Source organism: Squalius cephalus (genome assembly GCF_949319135.1).
Source record: "Squalius cephalus genome assembly, chromosome: 23".
NCBI lineage: Eukaryota > Metazoa > Chordata > Actinopteri > Cypriniformes > Leuciscidae > Squalius > Squalius cephalus.
In genome coordinates this window covers 14741709-14762556 of record NC_137144.1, presented here as the reverse complement: position 1 = coordinate 14762556, position 20848 = coordinate 14741709, and the positions used below count along the sequence as shown (strand labels likewise).

At 36.8% G+C, this 20848-nt stretch overlaps 1 protein-coding gene across 2 annotated transcripts; it reads left to right on the top strand.

The window, feature by feature from the left end:
* The first annotated feature begins 561 nt into the window (after positions 1-561).
* hyal6 (hyaluronoglucosaminidase 6) lies at positions 562-20026 on the top strand. 2 transcript variants are annotated; one of them, XM_079859282.1, is made up of 6 exons: positions 562-736; positions 3114-3148; positions 8527-8719; positions 8797-9561; positions 11357-11446; positions 16576-19112. In XM_079859282.1, exons 3-6 carry the CDS (start codon positions 8567-8569, stop codon positions 17026-17028), a joined length of 1461 nt encoding a protein of 486 aa, XP_079715408.1. In that variant the 5' UTR covers positions 562-736; positions 3114-3148; positions 8527-8566; the 3' UTR covers positions 17029-19112. The 2 variants fall into 2 exon arrangements, with proteins under 2 accessions (XP_079715408.1, XP_079715407.1); XM_079859281.1 differs by lacking the exon at positions 3114-3148 and having other exon boundaries at positions 16576-20026.
* Positions 20027-20848: the final 822 nt, after the last annotated feature.

Below are 20848 nucleotides of genomic sequence, written 5' to 3'. Positions count from 1 at the left end.
CACATGAGGGAGGGAAGCACGGTCATTCGAAAATACTACCGGGTTTCTACTGATACAAAACTTAATGCTAATCGGTGAAGTATCCCTTTAATAATTCATTGTTAAAAATAGCTTTTTACCTTAAAAACTATATTAAAAAAACTTTTTTTGAAAATAATGATAATGGTGTGTACACTCACATGAACTCAAGGTTTAAGGAAAATAATGTGTTCACTTTTTACTTGATGGTTACACTACATTTTAGAGTTGCTTGGTTGAAATGTTTCTTGAAAAATGTTTTTCAAAACTACATGAAAGCAACATCTAACAACTTGACATGTTTCAAAACCCTCCTCATCTTTTATTGACACTGACCTATTTTATCAGGCCTTCAAGTTTCAAAGCAACAAAAGCAAAGGCATTTTATTGTAATCAGGCAACAAATCAGCTGTCCTGGATCGACACGGACTGCTTTGGCATGTTGGCCATCACTAATTGCTGTTGATTTCATTTGGGAGCTTGATGAGGAGGAGCCAAATCAATTAACAAAGCAAGAGAGCGTCAATGCTGGTGCCAATCACTGACACAACAAACCCCACAGCAAATCCAGATAAACTGTGATATCTCTGAGCACATATAGCACAACAAAACAATGCGCCTCAGCTGGATATTCAGTACAAAGACGAGATAATTACACCGGATGTGCTGAGCGGTGCAGGAACTGAGGAAGTCTTGTCTTTAAAAACAGGCTCGAGAGGTTAGTGCAAAGTATTTATCCGAATCAAAAACTAGAATCTGTCTTTATCATGTCTTCAATGAAGTTTTCAAAGCTTAAAGGGATAGTTCACCCAAAAATAAAAATTCTGTTATCATTTACTCACCCTCAAGTTGTTCCAAACCTGAATTTCTGTTGATGGGCCCCATTGACTTCCATAGTTTTTTTGTCAAGTCAGTGGGACCCACGTACTGTTTGGTTACCCATATTCTTCAAAATATCTTCTTTTGTGTTCAGTAGAAGAAATAAATTCATACAGGTTCAGAACAACGTGAGGGTGAGTAAATGAAGACAGATTTTTCATTTTTGGGTGAACTATCTCTAGTATTCAAAGCCACATAACAGAAAATGAAGCGGATATTAAGTTTTGAAACTTTCAGACCTTTTGCAACAAAGTCATGGGGATGTCAGCTGATTATCTCCAACTGATAAATGGCAGATAATTATTATTAATTGTAAAACCCTAAAATCACTCTAAATTAATTAAATAAATCATTTTAAATGCTACAAGTTAATTTAGGCATCACAGCATTGTAAATTACAGTAAAAATGGATATGCATTTTGAGATTTGGTAAAGATTACATTCAGCAGTGGTATTAAATTTAAGTGTTTTTAAAGTTTAACTCGAAGTGAGCGTTATAGATGACGGCAAAAATGTGGAAACGAGTATACAATTACATTTTTTTTAAATCTCAAATTTTGATTGATATACATAGGTATAAAGCAAGTAATTATCTAAGTAATTAATTACCGTAATTTTATTCCTTTTTCCTTGAAAAAGTAATGAAAGGGATTACTCTTGATGTAATTTCAGTTACTTCTGATGTAATTGCATTAAACACTTTATAAAATAAAGAACAATTCTTTATAAAACAATAATGGATTTAACATCAAAATGTAACGTCTAATGCTAAAATGTATGTTTTTAATACAATCTTCCTTTAAATACGTTGGTCAGTTCAAGAATAATTTATGGAATTTTTGTTGTTGTTGTTGTTGAAAAAATTAAAAGCTGTTTCATGTCTATCCTTGTATTGTTTAACTGGTCGAGGTATGATATGGGATTTAGAAAGTAATGCAATACTTTTTTAGAGAGAGTAATTAGTAAAGTAATCTAATTACTCTGTTGAAGATGTAATTAGTTACTAGTAAATAATTACTTTCTTAGAGTAACTTAACCAACACTGTACTGTATGCACATACAATGCATATGTTATATATATAGTATCAATAAATGAATCACTGCGAAAGGAATTGACCTGCTGTATGTTACCAATGAAATACATTTTTTGTTGTGGACTAAATGACTATTAAAAACTGTTACATGGAAACGGAGCAGAAATACATGTTCAAGGCAAGTGAAAAGAGCTTTCTGGTGGTAAAGTGTGTGTGTAGACTAGAGCAAGTTCCTCCTAATTAGGACTGGACTCTGGAGGCTTTCAATAGCAGCTTCCCTCAGCAACACCAGTGCATTCATTGTTGTGAGGACAACCTGCTTCATGGGAACCATCCGACTATACAGCGACAGCACATAAACAAACACCCACTGGCATGTAGTATGTCCAGACCAAGCACATAAAGTGCTATCTGAGGGACACTGCGGGCCATTCAGAAATGAGCCATGGGAACATTTTTACAACACATAGACACAAACACATTACAAAAAAAGTCTTGAAATGTACCTTTTTTCCTCAATACAACTGTATTTTGCATTATTTTGTTATTATTAATACCAGACTGGGGATGTTCCTTATAAAATGTGACCTATTGTTACTATACTCTGCTTTACTCGCCAATTTTTACCATTTTCTTTTTGGTGCTTGTAGATGTTAATGTCCCGACCTTCAAGCCCTTTTTCCTTAAGGTATACGGGACCAACAGCAGTTATAAACACATTTTTTCCACATACGGACTCCAGCAGGCAAAAGACTCATACTGACTCATTTTTTTTTTCCTTGCTGAGGCCGAGCGAGGCAGCTGTACGTTCTTACCCCCATGTAATGTATCCCACATCAGCCATGCGCCATATGCAAATTGTATTTATCAGCACATTACCACACACTTCTGTTTAAACAGGCTGTAAATATCAAAATCATAGGCCACATGGGCCAATCTTTTGTAGAGCACTATGACTTTTCATCATTGAATTTCATGCAAAAGCTTGTGTTTAGAGGAATGCTAGGGTTTGTTACTGTCAAGACTGTTTGGTCGCAAACTTTACGAGAATAATCTTGGCGAATCTCTATGAAAATGACAATCTTTTCCCAATTATCAGATGCAGCATGATGTTTCCGTGCTTAAAGGCTTTGCACAGGCCTGGTTTTACATTTATTTTGTGCTCTGTCTCCATTTTTCCAGATTAGTTTTCAAGTTTGGGAACACAAGTTTTGGAGGTATGCAACACGAGCCCTTCTGATTACAGCTGACCACTGTATTTTTTCCAGCTGCATGCTGGTTACAATATGAAGTTAATGTTTTGGTTTGATCATAGAGTATAAGAGAGAGGAGTGTTTGCAAGCCATGTTCATATTGAAGAGGGTTACTATGGAAGCCTGTGTCTGCATCAGAGTAAAAAAGAAAAATAGGCTGTTGTGGGAAGAAAGAAATACACTTTGTGCCACATATAAAGCCACAAGAGATATAACGTCACAATTACGAGAAATAAAGTAGTGATTTTGAGATGTAGTCACTTGAGTTAAGTCAAATTTTAGATACAATTGTTTTTAGAAAAACAATTATGAGAAACAAATTCAGAATTTTGAGACATGAAGCTATTGTTGGAGGTATAATATCACAGTTTGGAGGTATAAGATTGCAATTGCGAGACACAGTAGCGATTGAGAGATGTAGTCATTATGAGATAAGACAAATTTTAAGATAAAATTCTGAATTTGTTTTTCATAATTATGACTAAATCTCACATCGTGAATTTACGACATGAGGCTACATTGCGAGATATAAAGTCACAGTTTGGAGGTATAAGATTGCAATTGTGAGAACGTGTGATTGAGACTTGTCATTGTGAGATAAGTACAATTTTGAGATATAAACTCAAATAGTGTGATTAAAAAGTCAATTATGTGAAAGTCGGAATTGTGAGATATTAAGCTACATTCCGAGACAAAGGTATAAAATTGCAACTGGGAGAAATAAAGCAGAAATTGAGAGATTAAGTCATTATGAGATAGTCAAATTTTAAGATAAAATTCTGAATTTGTTTTTCATAATTATGACTCTCACATTGTGAATTTAAGACATGAAGCTACATTATGAGATATAAAGACAGTTTGCCGTTATAAAACTGCAATTGTGAGAAATAGTAGCGATAGAGAGATATAATCATTATGAGATAAGTCACATTTTGAGATATAAAGTCACAATTATGAGAAACACATTAAGAATTGAGATATAAAGCTACATTGGGAGACATAAAGACAGTTTTGAGATATAAAATTGCAATTTGGAGAAATAAAGTAACCATTGAGTGATGTAGTCATAATGAGATAAGTCAAATTTTGAGATATAGCCACAATTATGAGAAAAATTCAAATAAACATTCATATAAAAAGTCACAGTTATGAGGTATAAGATTGCAATTGTGAAAACTAAAGTCACAGTTGTGAAATATAATTTGCAATTTCAGTTTTTTTTTTTTAAAATCTTCTATATGTTTTAGAACATGGATAAAAGCATAACGGATAAAAACATTTTTTTATATAAAGGATCAATCTTAAACATTATTGTTTTACATTTTTCAGAAACCAATAAACTTTATTTCCAGATTTAAGTGAATAAAAGAAAAAAGTTCAGTGCAAAACATGATGTGTAGCTCCTTAGTCATCTGGATTCAATCAGTCCATTTTGTAAAGAGAGAAATAAAAAAGCAGTTGGTTCTCATGTCCCTCGAGCACTGTCTGTCTGAGGAAAAAAACAGTGCCAGTATGTCTCAGACGGGTTTTTTGGGGGGTCTTTTTTGTGGTTGGGCACTGTAGATGGTTGTGGTTTATGAAAAGACTTGGTGACTTCACCACACTGTTGCTCTTGGGTTAGGTCGACAAGTTTCACTGCCATCTCACTGGAAGAGGAAATGCAGATCTTCCCCATGTCCCGTAAGCTCCATCATCCCTTTTATTTTATCTGACAGACTCCCACAAACCCATGAGAAGGAGATGCTATCCATTAAAAATATCTGAGGAGAAAAGCCCTTCAGATGGTGAATTGACATAATTGTTTTCTTTGTCCTAATTTTCTCTATGAACAAAACGTGTCAGCCTTAATTCAAGAGAATTATTTGAAAAATAAACAGGCAGAGCAGGCACGTTCAGGGCTGATTTCATTAACAAGGGCCCCTTTGGGTACACAATCACACTTGTAACCATGAGAGGAATTTGACAGAGATTAGCAAAGGAATTTTAATGTAATGCACATGTCATTTTCAAATCGAGAGAGGAGGAAAAGCAAGATAAAACTGAAGCATTCCAAAAATCCAGTAAATTATCGAAATATTGCTATAAAAACTTTACGACATGTAACTTAACATGCTATCCAACCCAAAACAGCAAAATAGATTGCAAATATTCAAGGGTCTATTTAAGAGTCTATAGAAGCCCTGTAATTCTATTGTCATCAGTTGTTTTGTGGTTGGGTAAAACTACTCCTCTGGGTAAAATCTTTACAGCAATTTTCATGCACAAATGTTAACAGTTTTAAGTGATACAACTATTAAAAGTACAACAATATACAAAAACTTTTAATTGTAATTATCAATAATTATAATATACTATTTAAAGTCCCCCTGCAGTCAATAATTTTATACCTTAAAAACTCATCTCCAGTGAAAATAATTTCTTCATGTCTTAAAATAGCTCAGACTGCCTGATCCACTTGGTCAACTGCAGCAAACGCTACACAATAGCAAGTGGAAAAATTGATTTGATTCAGCTATATATGTTTGAACCAGAAACTGATTCAGAAATCGATGTATCAGAATGGCAATGCATTTTATGTATCGTTCTCTACAACATCGTAAACATACCTGTCATTTTTATGATTAGCCTTTGACTTGACTGCTATCAAACAGCTAATAATGCGATCCTGAAGTTACACAAACCATGTTCATGTTCGCCATCTCAGAGTCAGACAGCTGATTTATAAAAAATTTAGGCATCCTTAGAAACACTTTGAACATCATAGAAAGTCAGTGGAGAAAAGCCCCGCCCCGCGCATTGAAGGGATTGGTTACATGTTTGTGACAGTATATAATGGGCAGTTTTGAGACTTTACCATTTTAGGGGAAAATATAGAGCAATGGTGTTAACTTAATTTGCACATCGTTTATCTTAGAGCATATTAAAAACGCCACAAAGACATATAAACAGTATTAAAAACTTATCTATGTGTGTACAGTATATGTGAAGAAACAGACAACTTACATTTGAGATGACTGTCTAAAAGTGTCCCAATATATCATAATTTTGCATGGAAGAATGGCCAAAAATATGAATGACGTGTAAAAGAGTGTAAAAGAAAATGTTAAGAAATACCTGCCAAAAGGGGCAATATCGGCAACATAATGTGGGAGATGAACTCAAAAGTTTACGAGGGAAAGCAAAGTTTCTTGGGTGAGCGCAAAAGTTTTGGGAGGGAACGCAAAATGTTTATCGGGTCAACGCAAAGTTTTTGCGAGAGAATGCAAAGTTTTTCATGGGAACGCAAAGTTTCTCGGGGGAATCCAAAAGTTTTGCGAGACAACGCAAAAGCATTGAAATATATTTTTTTCTCCCAACTCATATTTTTTTCCATCACCGTGTCCCTTTAGGCAAACTTTAAGCCATGTAAAATTACTAAAACTGAAAAAAAAGAAAGAAAGCTAAATAGAAAGTAAAAAAAAAAAAAAAAAAAATATATATATATATATATATATATATATATATATATATATATATATATATATATATATATATATATATATATATATATATATATATATACACCTAAAGGATTACTAGGAACACCTGTTCAATTTCTCATTAATGCAATTATCTAATCAACCAATCACATGGCAGTTGCTTCAATGCATTTAGGGGTGTGGTCCTGGTCAAGACAATCTCCTGAACTCCAAACTGAATGTCAGAATGGGAAAGAAAGGTGATTTAAGCAATTTTGAGCGTGGCATGGTTGTTGGTGCCAGACGGGCCGGTCTGAGTATTTCACAATCTGCTCAGTTACTGGGATTTTCACGCACAACCATTTCTAGGGTTTACAAAGAATGGTGTGAAAAGGGAAAAACATCCAGTATGCGGCAGTCCTGTGGGCGAAAATGCCTTGTTGATGCTAGAGGTCAGAGGAGAATGGGCCGACTGATTCAAGCTGATAGAAGAGCAACTTTGACTGAAATAACCACTCGTTACAACCGAGGTATGCAGCAAAGCATTTGTGAAGCCACAACACGCACAACCTTGAGGCGGATGGGCTACAACAGCAGAAGACCCCACCGGGTACCACTCATCTCCACTACAAATAGGAAAAAGAGGCTACAATTTGCACAAGCTCACCAAAATTGGACAGTTGAAGACTGGAAAAATGTTGCCTGGTCTGATGAGTCTCGATTTCTGTTGAGACATTCAGATGGTAGAGTCAGAATTTGGCGTAAACAGAATGAGAACATGGATCCATCATGCCTTGTTACCACTGTGCAGGCTGGTGGTGGTGGTGTAATGGTGTGGGGGATGTTTTCTTGGCACACTTTAGGCCCCTTAGTGCCAATTGGGCATCGTTTAAATGCCACGGCCTACCTGAGCATTGTTTCTGCCCATGTCCATCCCTTTATGACCACCATGTACCCATCCTCTGATGGCTACTTCCAGCAGGATAATGCACCATGTCACAAAGCTCGAATCATTTCAAATTGGTTTCTTGAACATGACAATGAGTTCACTGTACTAAAATGGCCCCCACAGTCACCAGATCTCAACCCAATAGAGCATCTTTGGGATGTGGTGGAACGGGAGCTTCGTGCCCTGGATGTGCATCCCACAAATCTCCATCAACTGGAAGATGCTATCCTATCAATATGGGCCAACATTTCTAAAGAATGCTTTCAGCACCTTGTTGAATCAATGCCACGTAGAATTAAGGCAGTTCTGAAGGCGAAAGGGGGTCAAACACAGTATTAGTATGGTGTTCCTAATAATCCTTTAGGTGAGTGTGTGTGTATATATATATATACACAAATGACAGCAATATACATTTTTTTAAACAAAAACAAAATTAATTAAAAAAATAAAACCAAAATTAAAAATAAAAGCCAGTTCTAATGATATTAATAAATACTATGATAATATACAGCATAAATTCTTAAATAAACACTGCTGCTAGATTACAGTTACATAATCAAGTCCTGTATGCATGAATTACTTGAGTTAATTGGATGCAGTACAGAGAATCATTGTGCAGTGGAATCTAGAGCACCGCTGCTCACTGACCCTCGCTTGTCTGTCACTCAAACATGTCTTTGATTATCCTTGCCAAATTACCCTTATGATGTAATCATTTTTTCAACATAGATGTGATTTTTCACACTGTAAAAAAAAAAAAAGTAGAGAACTTAAAAGTTTAAGGCATTTTTGAGTTTTCTCAACTTACGTGTTTGAGTTATCTCAACTTTTCTCAACTTTTTTCATGTTAAATAGTTTAATAAACTTTAAAAACTGAATTTGTCATACAAAACGTAAGTTGGATTTTTTACAGTGCATATTTTATTTCTCTTCAGGTTGTGGCATGTATTGATTGATCTATGAGGGTATTTGGGGATGGCGCTGATTGGCTTTCTGGCGATGGCAGCATGTGGGTTGCTTGTTGCTTGGGCCGATCAGTTGAAGCAGGCCCGAACGCCTTTGTTACACCATCGTCCGTTTGTGGTGGTGTGGAACGCACCCACCGAATCCTGTCGTCTTCGATTCAAGGTTGAACATGTGTCAGTGATCTAGCAAATGTTCTGTGTGGTCCAAATGATGGGAATAACATCTTTTTGTTTTTCAAGGTGGATTTGGACCTTAGTGTCTTCGACATCATTGCAAACCACAACGAGACTTTGAGCGGCCCCAACGTAACTATCTTTTACCACAGTCACCTGGGTTACTACCCTTTCTACACCAGTTCTGAGATTCCCATCAATGGAGGCCTTCCTCAGAACCAAAGCCTGAGCAAACACCTCAGCAAAGCTCGAGCTGACATCGACAAGCTCATTCCCTTCAAGGACTTTCACGGGCTTGGTGTCATCGACTGGGAAAACTGGCGTCCGCAGTGGGTGCGCAACTGGGGCTCGAAGGACATCTACCGAAACAAATCCAAGGAACTTATAAGGAAGCTGCATCCTGGTTGGCCACAAAGTAAGGTGGAGAATGAAGCAAAGGAACTCTTTGAGAGGGCCGGACAAGTATTCATGAACTCGACGCTCTTGCTGGCCGAGAGTCGACGACCGCATGGTCTTTGGGGGTATTACCTCTTCCCTGACTGTTACAACTATGGTTATAAGCAGCATCCGTTGCGTTACACAGGAGAGTGTCCTAATATAGAGCATGTACGCAACGACCACCTGATGTGGCTGTGGAAGGAGAGTACGGCCCTCTATCCTTCCATCTATCTCGACTATGAGCTCAAGTCTTCGGCCAACACGGTCAAATTTGTGCACTACCGTGTCAAGGAGGCCATGCGGATCGCCTCGATTGCCAGGAATGACTATACGCTGCCTGTTTTCGTCTACTCCAGACCTTTCTACGCCTACACATTTGTTGTCCTATCAGAGGTGAGTGGAATATTAGGTAAAAAGTTAATAAGTCCGAATCATGGCATAGCAGTTAGATAATGTGCTCTGATATGCTGAAATGTGATGCTTATGCTGGAAAAACTAATTTACGGCCATTTCTATGCCTCTAAATATTGCTATTTTTAAAAAAGATGTAAAATAAAACAACGATATTAACTCTTTCCCCGTCACTTATGGAATTTTCCATCATTTCTGAGACAACACTTCCCCGGTATAGACGGACATTTTAGGGGCGCTATTACACGTCTTCTGAAAGAGAAAAATATTCTTTGTTGTTGTTTTAAAACAGAGGGTCTGTTCTTTTTTTTTTTGATATTCAGTACACTGCATATTCAGATATTCATACAACAAAATATTCTGGGGGCCATGAAACTTTAGTGAAAATGATGAAAAAAAATGCTGGTGCTGGCTGGGAACTTTTTTCAAAAACGCTGGCAGGGAAAGAGTCAAAAATAAAGTTTGTAATATCTACACTACTACTGTCCACAAACAGAATAGCAAAGTAATTCAAACAGGATTCTTTAAACACTCCCCTTATTTGTCATTGGTCGGTTAAACAGATAGCCCCGCCTCCCCCACACGCAATTGGTTAAACCAGTGTTGCTATGCTGGTCAGGATTCTCAAACAAACAGCAATGTTTTGAAAACACCATGGAGCCACAATGTTTATAGCCTAGTTTTTAGGTAAATCAACTTATGAATGACTAAAGGCCGATTCAAAACCAAGGACGATAGTGAAGTCCACACCACAACCACACCGATAACATCACAGAGGAATGATATCATTCTGAAACTACTTTCAGAATGATTTTTTTCCAGCTGATGAATGATAAAAATCTTTTTGCCAGCCAATCAGAATACATCCAACTCAAGCTTGAGCATTTAAATTGGCAGATAACACTAATAATAAACAGCATTATTGTCTGTGGTTGTGAATATTTTAATATAATGGTGGTGGTTGAGGATATTCCATATGTAAAGTGCTTTGAGTACATAGAAATAAATATATAAATGTAACAAATTATTATTATTGTTATTATTATTATTATTTATAGTTCTTGGTGTGAACAGGCATTTAAACTCTATAGAGACTGTCTTAAGTTTTTTTACATGTTAAGTATATATATTTTTGAAAGATTTTAATAATAGTACAGCACTGAATTGTGTTTGCGCACTGAATACTTTACGCATTTTCCAGCCGTCTAAAGGGACCTGTCAAACACACATTGTTTTAATCACTCGTCAAATACTTGAGTGACAGACCCACTCCCTAAATCACCCTCCTCCCTGGCACCTTAAACACCAGAGATATGCTTAAACACTCATCTGTCACCTCATTATAAGAGGAATGTTCCAAATCAAACTCTGCAGTAGGTCTGCAGGCGTGTTTTCAGTTTGATGGGACCACCCGCCTTTCTAGACAGTGAGGTACATCAAGGTAATGTACTTATTATGACGAGTTTAGGTTACAACCAATAGCTTCCATATGTTCATTGTGATACAGGCTCCAGACCATACATTACATGTACAGGTCTACTGTATTGTTGTACTTACCACCAGGCAAAAATCAAATGTGCGATTACACACCTCTCCTCAGTAAGCCACATGATTTAAGGTATCATTCATGTCTGAGTTACAAACCCTATATGAGCAATGGTAATAGGGATGTTTGTGTTATTCAATAGTAACAAATTTCTTCTCCAGGCCCGTTACATGATCTGTTGCTTTTCTGGTTTGAATTACATTAACATAAATAAATCTTTATCTTGAACAGAGTGACCTGGTCCACACTATAGGAGAGAGCGCCGCACTGGGGGCCGCTGGGGTGGTCCTGTGGGGGTCATCTGAATATGCAAGATCTCAAGTACGCATTATACACACTATCGCTCTAAAGTTTGACTGAACGGTTGTGTACATCAGACACAGAGCATGTTAACAAAATGAATCCAACAATAAATCTTCTTGACTGGATTGGATGCATTTTTAGGTGAAATGGCTAATATTAGAATCCATAACCAACAGCATTCAGAACCACATGGGGATCATCTTGAGCTTTAACATATTTAATATGTCTGAAGCTTAGGGAACAATCTCTCCGCAGTTTATCTCTTAAAAGGGACACCTCGAAGATGATTTCTGTCTAAACCTAAAATAAAAGCAATATTAGTGTCATCATAGCTTCTGTATCTGGTGATTTATACAGTATCACACATGTGCTCCTGAAGGACACACACAGCAAAGTCCCCAGAGTTATTTTAACTCTCTGTAGAGAGGGACCAAATGTTCTCTGAGCAGAGTTAAAATAACTCTGAAACAGAGTTAAAGTTAATGAGATACTTAAGTGATTAATTAAGTGATGATTTGGCATTAATGGTGAACACCTAATGTCAACAAGCAGAATCACTGAAGGAAAGAGAAACAAGAACAGAAAAAAAGAGAAACACAAGAACTACAACTGACTTCAGCCACAGCCTTAGATGAAATCAACTGAAGACAAAATAAGACATTAAATCTGTCAATATCAGCAGAGGAGGATTAAACAACTCCACAAACAGCATTACCAGCTTCACTTATTACTAACCAGACTGACTTTATTTCTGTCACACGTCTACATAAGTTATTATTGAGAATTAACAGAGGTTTAGATGTTGACGATTTATTAAAAATGGTTGGTCACCATTATCGTGATGAGTGTTTCCTTTAGTTGGGCAGTTTGACTCTTAGCTTATTTTTTTGAGTTTGTGGTTTTTTTAACAGCTTTTACCAAAACATGTAATTTGTTGCAACGATGTTCAGGTGATCTAGTTTTCAACAACAAAAAGTAGAATGATGCACTTACATCATCACTGTCCAAAAGTGGTCATTTGATGTTAATAGATATTATTCACTAACAATACTCTCTTGCCACAGATTGGACATTTTGAATTTTTTTAATACATAATGGGGGATTTTTTTTCTTTTTCTAAGACACAGACATCAAGAATCAGCATATGAATCTCAACAATGGTGACATGTTTCATGCCGCAATGCATCCTGGGAGCCATGAGTTTTATACTATTGTGGCTCCCAGCATGCATTGCAGCATGAAGCATGTCACCATTGTTGAGATTCATATGCTGATTCTTGATGTCTTTGTCTAAAAAAAAAAAAAATCCCTATTATGTATTTTAAAAATCTAAATTCAGAATGTCCGATCTGTGGCTAGAGAGTATTGTTAGTGAATATAATCTATAACATCAAATAATCACTTTTAGACAGTCATGAGATAAGTGCATTTTTCTACTATTTGTTGTTAAAAACTATATCACCTGATCATCTTTGTTTTTGGCTTTCTTTGTAACAATTTACGTGTTTTGGTAAAAACCGTTACAAAAACCACAAACTTGCAAAAAGAGTCAAACTGCCCAACTGAATGAAACACTCATCACCATAATGGTGATCAGGGTTCTCAAGTTTTATCAAAAGCTTGGAGTGAGATCACATGTGGTTGGGGGAGGAGCCTAATGGAGCCCCGCCCCCACCTGTCCCCGCCCCCCAATTTTACCCATTGTTCATAATTAACCAGCACAAATTGAAATTATAACAATTGGTAAATCTAATAAATGACAGAGCAATTCATCACATCAAAAATACTCTTTAATGTTATATTTCAAAATTACAAATAAGTTTTACAAAAATTACAAAAAATATAACAAATTGCTCCAAACAGTTTGGAAAAACAAATATTTTTGCATTTTGAATGTGTCTAGTCGAAACGGTATAATGATTTATTGTATGGTGGGACATTGTGAACAAATGACATATTAGAGTATTATTAAGGTGTGTGTGTGTGTGTGTGTGTATACACAAGAGTACACACTCCAGCTTATGAAATGTGTTTTGTGTTGTAAGTGTTTGAAAAATACAAATGCAATGGCAATGATTAATGTATGTTTTGACAGGATATATATTACCCAGAGCACTCTGCTTTAATGTAGCCTTAATGTAACTAGAAATACTATTAAAACAGTATAATATATAATTTTAAATAAAATAAATAAATTTAAATGTATTTAAAATAAAATGAAGAAATACATTTTCATTCCTTCCCATACCCACTAACATTTCCCTTAGTTTCAGATAACGTAAGCTAGCCAAAGTGAGCCAAAGCTTCTGGCCTGGTTGCAAAGTAGTTGTAGAGTTTTTGACTGCATCAATAATAATATACGATGGGCTATTAAATGTTCTAGCCTTAAAATGTTAGACGAGCTTTCTTCCAACTTACCTTCTCCATCACGACGTGTGTTCGCGCGATGTTGTTGGTTACCTAGTAACGAACGTACAGTGGCCGTCCGAGAATGTTCCGTCATCCTCCGTGTGTTCGCGCAAAATATGCCTAGTAACGAACGCAATCTAGCCGAGATACGTGCTGGCGGCAGGAAACTTCACTTTGTGTGCCCGCGCCTCGTATACAACGTTATATAGCTTGTAGGACACCTTGGTTGGCATTGCCTTTTCAGCGTGAGAAATACACAGTGTGGCGTGTGAGCGTGTGAACTAGTTGAATTGCGTGTGTCTCACGGCCAATGCGTGAGACTTGAGAACCCTGATGGTGATCATACATTTTCAATAAATTGTCAACATCTAAACCTCTGTTAATTCTCAATAAGACCTTTTGTAGACGTCTGACAGAAATAAAGTCAGTCTGGTTAGTAATAAGTGAAGCTGGTAATGTTGTTTATGGAGTTGTTTAATCCTCCACTGCTGAGAAATTGTTGACAGCAGGTGTTCATCATCAATGCCCAATCATCACTTAATCACTTAAGTATCTCATTAACTTTAACTCTGATTCAGAGTTATTTTAACTCTCTGTAGAGAGGGACCAAATGTTCTCTGAACAGAGTTAATTTAACTCTGGGGATTTTGCTGTGCATGCTCATTTTGTGGGTGCGTCTCATATCCTGTTTACAAAAAGCACAAGGAAGAGTATACATTGAAGCTGGTGGAAAGAGTTAACAAACCGTTAATGTGTTTTTCTGTTGTGTGACATCATGGTAATTTTGTTTATTTATCTTGCATGTGAATGAACTTAAACATTTTAACTGACTTGGGGAACATTTTTGACAAGTAGTATCATGTACAGTGATCGGTAGTATTTAACAGAAACACTTTTTTAAAAGAACATTCTTCTTCTCACCAAGGCTCATATTTTTACAATTTCAAAGAATTGTTTTCTATTAGAATATATTTTAAAATGTAATTTATTCCTGTGATGCAAAGCTTAATTTTCAGCATCATTACAGCATCTTCAGTGTCACATGATCCTTCAGAAATCATTCTAATATGCTGATTTGCTGCTCAAGAAACAGTTGTGTACTAATTTTTTTCAGGATTCTAGTTCAAAAGAACAGCATGTATGTGAGAGTCCAGGATATTGTATATAAATATATATATATATACGCTCACCTAAAGGATTATTAGGAACACCATACTAATACCGTGCTTGACCCCCTTTCGCCTTCAGAACTGCCTTAATTCTACGTGGCATTGATTCAACAAGGTGCTGAAAGCATTCTTTAGAAATGTTGGCCCATATTGATAGGATAGCATCTTGCAGTTGATGGAGATTTGTGGGATGCACATCCAGGGCACGAAGCTCCCGTTCCACCACATCCCAAAGATGCTCTATTGGGTTGAGATCTGGTGACTGTGGGGGCCATTTTAGTACAGTGAACTCATTGTCATGTTCAAGAAACCAATTTAAAATGATGCAAGCTTTGTGACATGGTGCATTATCCTGCTGGAAGTAGCCATCAGAGGATGGGTACATGGTGGTCATAAAGGGATGGACATGGTCAGAAACAATGCTCAGGTAGGCCGTGGCATTTAAACGATGCCCAATTGGCACTAAGGGGCCTAAAGTGTGCCAAGAAAACATCCCCCACACCATTACACCACCACCACCAGCCTGCACAGTGGTAACAAGGCATGATGGATCCATGTTCTCATTCTGTTTACGCCAAATTCTGACTCTACCATCTGAATGTCTCAACAGAAATCGAGACTCATCAGACCAGGCAACATTTTTCCAGTCTTCAACTGTCCAATTTTGGTGAGCTCGTGAAAATTGTAGCCTCTTTTTCCTATTTGTAGTGGAGATGAGTGGTACCCGGTGGGGTCTTCTGCTGTTGTAGCCCATCCGCCTCAAGGTTGTGCGTGTTGTGGCTTCACAAATGCTTTGCTGCATACCTCGGTTGTAACGAGTGGTTATTTCAGTCAAAGTTGCTCTTCTATCAGCTTGAATCAGTCGGCCCATTCTCCTCTGACCTCTAGCATCAACAAGGCATTTTCGCCCACAGGACTGCCGCATACTGGATGTTTTTCCCTTTTCATACCATTCTTTGTAAACCCTAGAAATGGTTGTGCGTGAAAATCCCAGTAACTGAGCAGATTGTGAAATACTCAGACCGGCCCGTCTGGCACCAACAACCATGCCACGCTCAAAATTGCTTAAATCACCTTTCTTTCCCATTCTGACACTCAGTTTGGAGTTCAGGAGATTGTCTTGACCAGGACCACACCCCTAAATGCATTGAAGCAACTGCCATGTGATTGGTTGATTAGATAATTGCATTAATGAGAAATTGAACAGGTGTTCCTAATAATCCTTTAGGTGAGTGTATATATAATACTAAACTAAAACCAAAACAAAAATCATTAAAAACTATATAAACATTTTTTTAAAAGAAACTAATAAAAATGTAAAAACAATTACTACAGTAAAACTTTTAAAAATTACTAAACTGAAAATGGAAAATATTGAAATAAAAACGAATTAACTATATTATTCATGAAAGCAAGTTTTTCATCTAATATTTATAGTTTATTTCAGCCTTATTTTAATTCATGAAAATTATTTTTAATAGTGTTACTTCAAAATAACATCACTGATATTGACCAATATTACTTTAAAAAAATGCCCTAATATCTTTAATATGTGTTTGTCTTGGCCAGAGAAACTGCATGACAGTCAAGAAATACATTGACGGTCCTCTGGGTCACTATGTGATCAACGTGACCTCAGCCGCTAAACTGTGCAGCAAAGCCTTGTGCAAGAAGAACGGCAAATGTGTCCGCAAGAGTCTGGACTCTGGGGCTTACCTGCACCTCAACCCTCGCTTCTTCAACATCCGCCTCAACCAAGGCATCCGTGGGCCGCGTTTCCACGTTAGCGGCCACCTCAACAACCACGATATCCTGGACATGAAGCAAAAGTTCACCTGTCAGTGTTACCAGGGCTGGACGGGTATCTACTGTGAGATGCCCCAGATAGCACAACCTCTCCCACCCCACCCGAGAGACAGTATCCTGGGAGAACTACTGCTGGTCCTGTCCCTTCATTTCTCCTGTCTGTCTGTCATCATGTTCTTGGGTCTGTGTCTCATTATTAAGTGTCTGATTCTGTAAAGCACAATGTAGATGGTACTTTAGACTGTGTTTGTTAAAGCTGAAGTCCGTAACTTTTTGGGGTAAAAAATTTGCGTCCCAAATCATTGTATGTTGAAATGAGTATTCCCACCCGGAAGGTCTACTTTTCCTGGTTAGAATCCAAAGTGCAGATCCGTGCACACTCTAATGGCTAATATTGCCCACAACCCATTGTGCGTTGGATGAGGATTCGATTAGAACTACAAACACAAGTAGAAAGTGTAAAAAACTACAAACATGGCGGATGTGCGAGACAACAGTTAAGTAGGGGTTTAGATAAAGGGTTTGAGTGATTAATAAGGGTTTCTAACCTGACAAAAAGCCATTTATTCAATGTTATCCACATATTTCATCTGCGTTGTGAAGATATGTTTGGTCATTAACTTTTGAAAACATGAGGAGAGTAACTACTAACAAGAGAATTATGAAATAGGTTCAAATGAACTAGAATCTAATCAAATCACATTTAAATCAGAATCTAATTAAATTGAGAATTTTTTTTATCGATGCCCACCCTATTCAAACACTCCCATACAGACCATACACATTGTCCATAGTTTGGGTCATGAAGAAATTGACAAATGACTCGAGTCAAATCTTTTAATGAATAATTTAATTATCAATAAATATGCTCAATAATTATCAGTGAATATGCTCAAATTAACAGGAATCTAATCAAATAAAATTTAAATCAGAATCTGAATTCAGTATCAGTACTCTGCCTATTGAAAACCCCATTATACGTCTTATGTATCACACACTAAATATGCATTCAGATAAGAGTATTTTTTTGTAACTGTTCAATAACTTTCATTAATAAACCACCTTGAGAATTTTCACTGGAGTAAAAATAGTGTGATAAGTATAGCCCCAATCTCCTCTACAAGTGTATATACAGTACAGGTACAGAAGTGACAAGTTTTACTCTATATTTACATCCATCATAATAAATGAATAGACTATGTCCTGCACTCATCTTGTCATCTGAGTGTTCATAGTCTCATTTCTAATCTTCAGTGTTCAGTATAATAAGCACAAATGCATCATCATTCATTCAAAAGAACACCAAATGCTCTTTCCCCACCAAAACCGAGGTGAATATTCTCAACTATTTACCCAGAAATTAGACATAACAGCATGGTGTAATAAGACAAAGTTGGTTGACCAACATGTCTCAGTGTAGACTGAGGCTCCATAGATTGTGATTCAGCTTGGCAGCCAAAAACTGTCAATAAATTACCAAGCCTGGGAAAACAGCAACTCCTGATTATTTTAAGCTAAATTACATCTTCTTTTACAGCAACCATCATCTGTTAAGGGATTTGAGGTTCTGTTGTTGGAGATAAAAACCTTTTGTCCATTTTTTGGCCAAGACATTACATAAAAACTGGTTTGTGCAAACAATATGTGGTGCATTGTTGATTTGGTCATGGGAAAAATGAGTCACAAAAAGGGGAAGAGAAGGTTTTGTGCTATGCACACACAAGCTAAACATTCAGTAAAGATATATGTTTTTTTTTTTTTCCAAGCTTGTCTGTTATTGATGGAACTTGGCATGTTAATTTAATCTTATATCAATATTTACCGAAAAAAAAACATGCTCCCACTCAAAGACTAGAAAACACTCTCTGCGTCTCACATCAAGCATATGGTTGGATTTTCATATTTATAAGCATTCATGTTATTTGTTGAACCTGGATCGCTGTGCATGTAAGAAGCAGGAATGTGAGGAAAGGTTTTCGGCTACCAAAGTCATGCATAACTGAGACACACCTCACAGCTGTTGGTCCGAGCCCAGGATACACTCGCAAACACAGACCTGGAACCTAATCTAGAGATGGAGGAATTCCTGAAGTTTTGGGTGGGACAGACAAATCCAACACAAGCACCTCCAGACCCCTTGCCGGGAAGTTAAGAGGAAAAAAGTCCAGTATATATTGGAGAGTGGGGTCATTCGGTGCATTTCCAAAGTTTTTTGCTCTTTGTGGACCACATCAAAGCAGTACAGTATGTGTGTTTAGGTGGGTGGGTATTTGTGTCCTTTGCAATAAAGAGCAGTACCGTATGAAGTACAGAAGTACATTTCTAAATACAACATCAACAAGAATTAATGTGGTTAAACTAATGGACCAATGAATTATACGTTTGTACCTTAGATTATACAATTTCCCTGTGATTTATGTACGCTGAACCATTCATTAAGAAGATTTCCTTGATTTCCAGGCTTATTGTCAAAGGGACAGTTCACCCAAAAATCACACTCAAGTTGTTCCAAACCTGTACGAGTTTCTTTATTCTGTTGAACACAAAAGAAAATATTTTAAAGAATGTCGGTAACCAGACAGTTGACAGCAGTATTAGCTTGCATAGTATTTTTTTTCCTACTATGGAAGTCAATGACTACCGTCAACTGTCAGGTTACCCACATTTTTTTTTTGTGTGTGTGTGTTCAATATAAGAAAGAAACTCATACAGGTTTGGAACAACTTGCAGGTAAGAAAATTATGACAAAATTTTCATTTTTGGGTGAACTATCCCTTTAAGCTCAGCATTCCTTAAGCATTCAAATGCAGAAACATTTCTAGGCTTTTTGAAATCAATCACGCATTTTTGCGGTGCAGAATTTGACATGGAAAAATGAATAACATTTTAGCAAAATCATATGTTTGTTTTTAAAGTTTGTACAATGAAACTGCAATGAACAAACACTACCATATTAATACAAACAAAAACTACCATATTATTTTTGGACACTGACCACATACTGCCATGTTTTTTGTTATGTTTTTTTTGGACATGGATTAAAAAAAGAAAAAAGTGGGTTGGATTGATACCAGGTTATGGAATTTTAGATATACTATGATACTTATCTTGGCATTTTTGAAAATATCTTGCAGTAGTATGTAAATACCATGGTTGAAATATTTGTATGCACATAAACGACTGATCATTTAATTGATCACAGTGTCTCCATGTCAGGAGTGAGTCTAAAGTACAGTTATTATCAGGAACTCTTTAGCTCAGGACTGAAGAGAAAGGAAGGTCTCGCTGGTGATGTCGTCTTTCCCTTCCATAATTTCTCCACAAACTACCAGTTTACATTACCCCACTCTCTCACCACTAATAACAGGTTATGGGTTGCTAAAATGTGCCACACATCCATTTATCTAACCCACTGACAGGTATTACATTAAATATTGGTTGCCACTGCCACTGTATGTCTTAGTTTAGAGTAAAAATGGGTCAATGTTAATTTAATGACTCTAAATGTATTTTTTTCTGTAGTATTTTGAAACAGCCACCCAGCTTAGATTAGACAGATAGATAGACATGCATATAGATAGATAGATAGATAGTTGATGTTTCAGTGTGTCAATCCACGACTAACCAGTGCCACAGACTGGTAGAAAATCTTTTAAAATGTGCAACATCTGTTAAAATACTACTTTGCTACAAGTCAAAGGTTCATTTGTTATGACCTATGGTTAAAATTACGAGCTCAGTCATTGTCTGGACATGTTCCTCAGAATGGATTGTGAATAGCTTTGACATTGTTCTTCTAGAGCTAACTATAGGAGGCCATTAAAATGCTCTATTAATGGGCCACAGTGGAGAATTACCTGGTATGCCAAACGTTCCTCTCCTCACAGATCACATTCTCTTGTGCATCGACCAACACCTCTTATCAAACATCTTGTATCACTTCATTCACTTGCCACGACACCCATTACTGCTTCTGCTGCTGGTAAGTCTCTGACTGACCCACTGCTTGTTTGTTTTTCTATGGGACTTAAAGCTG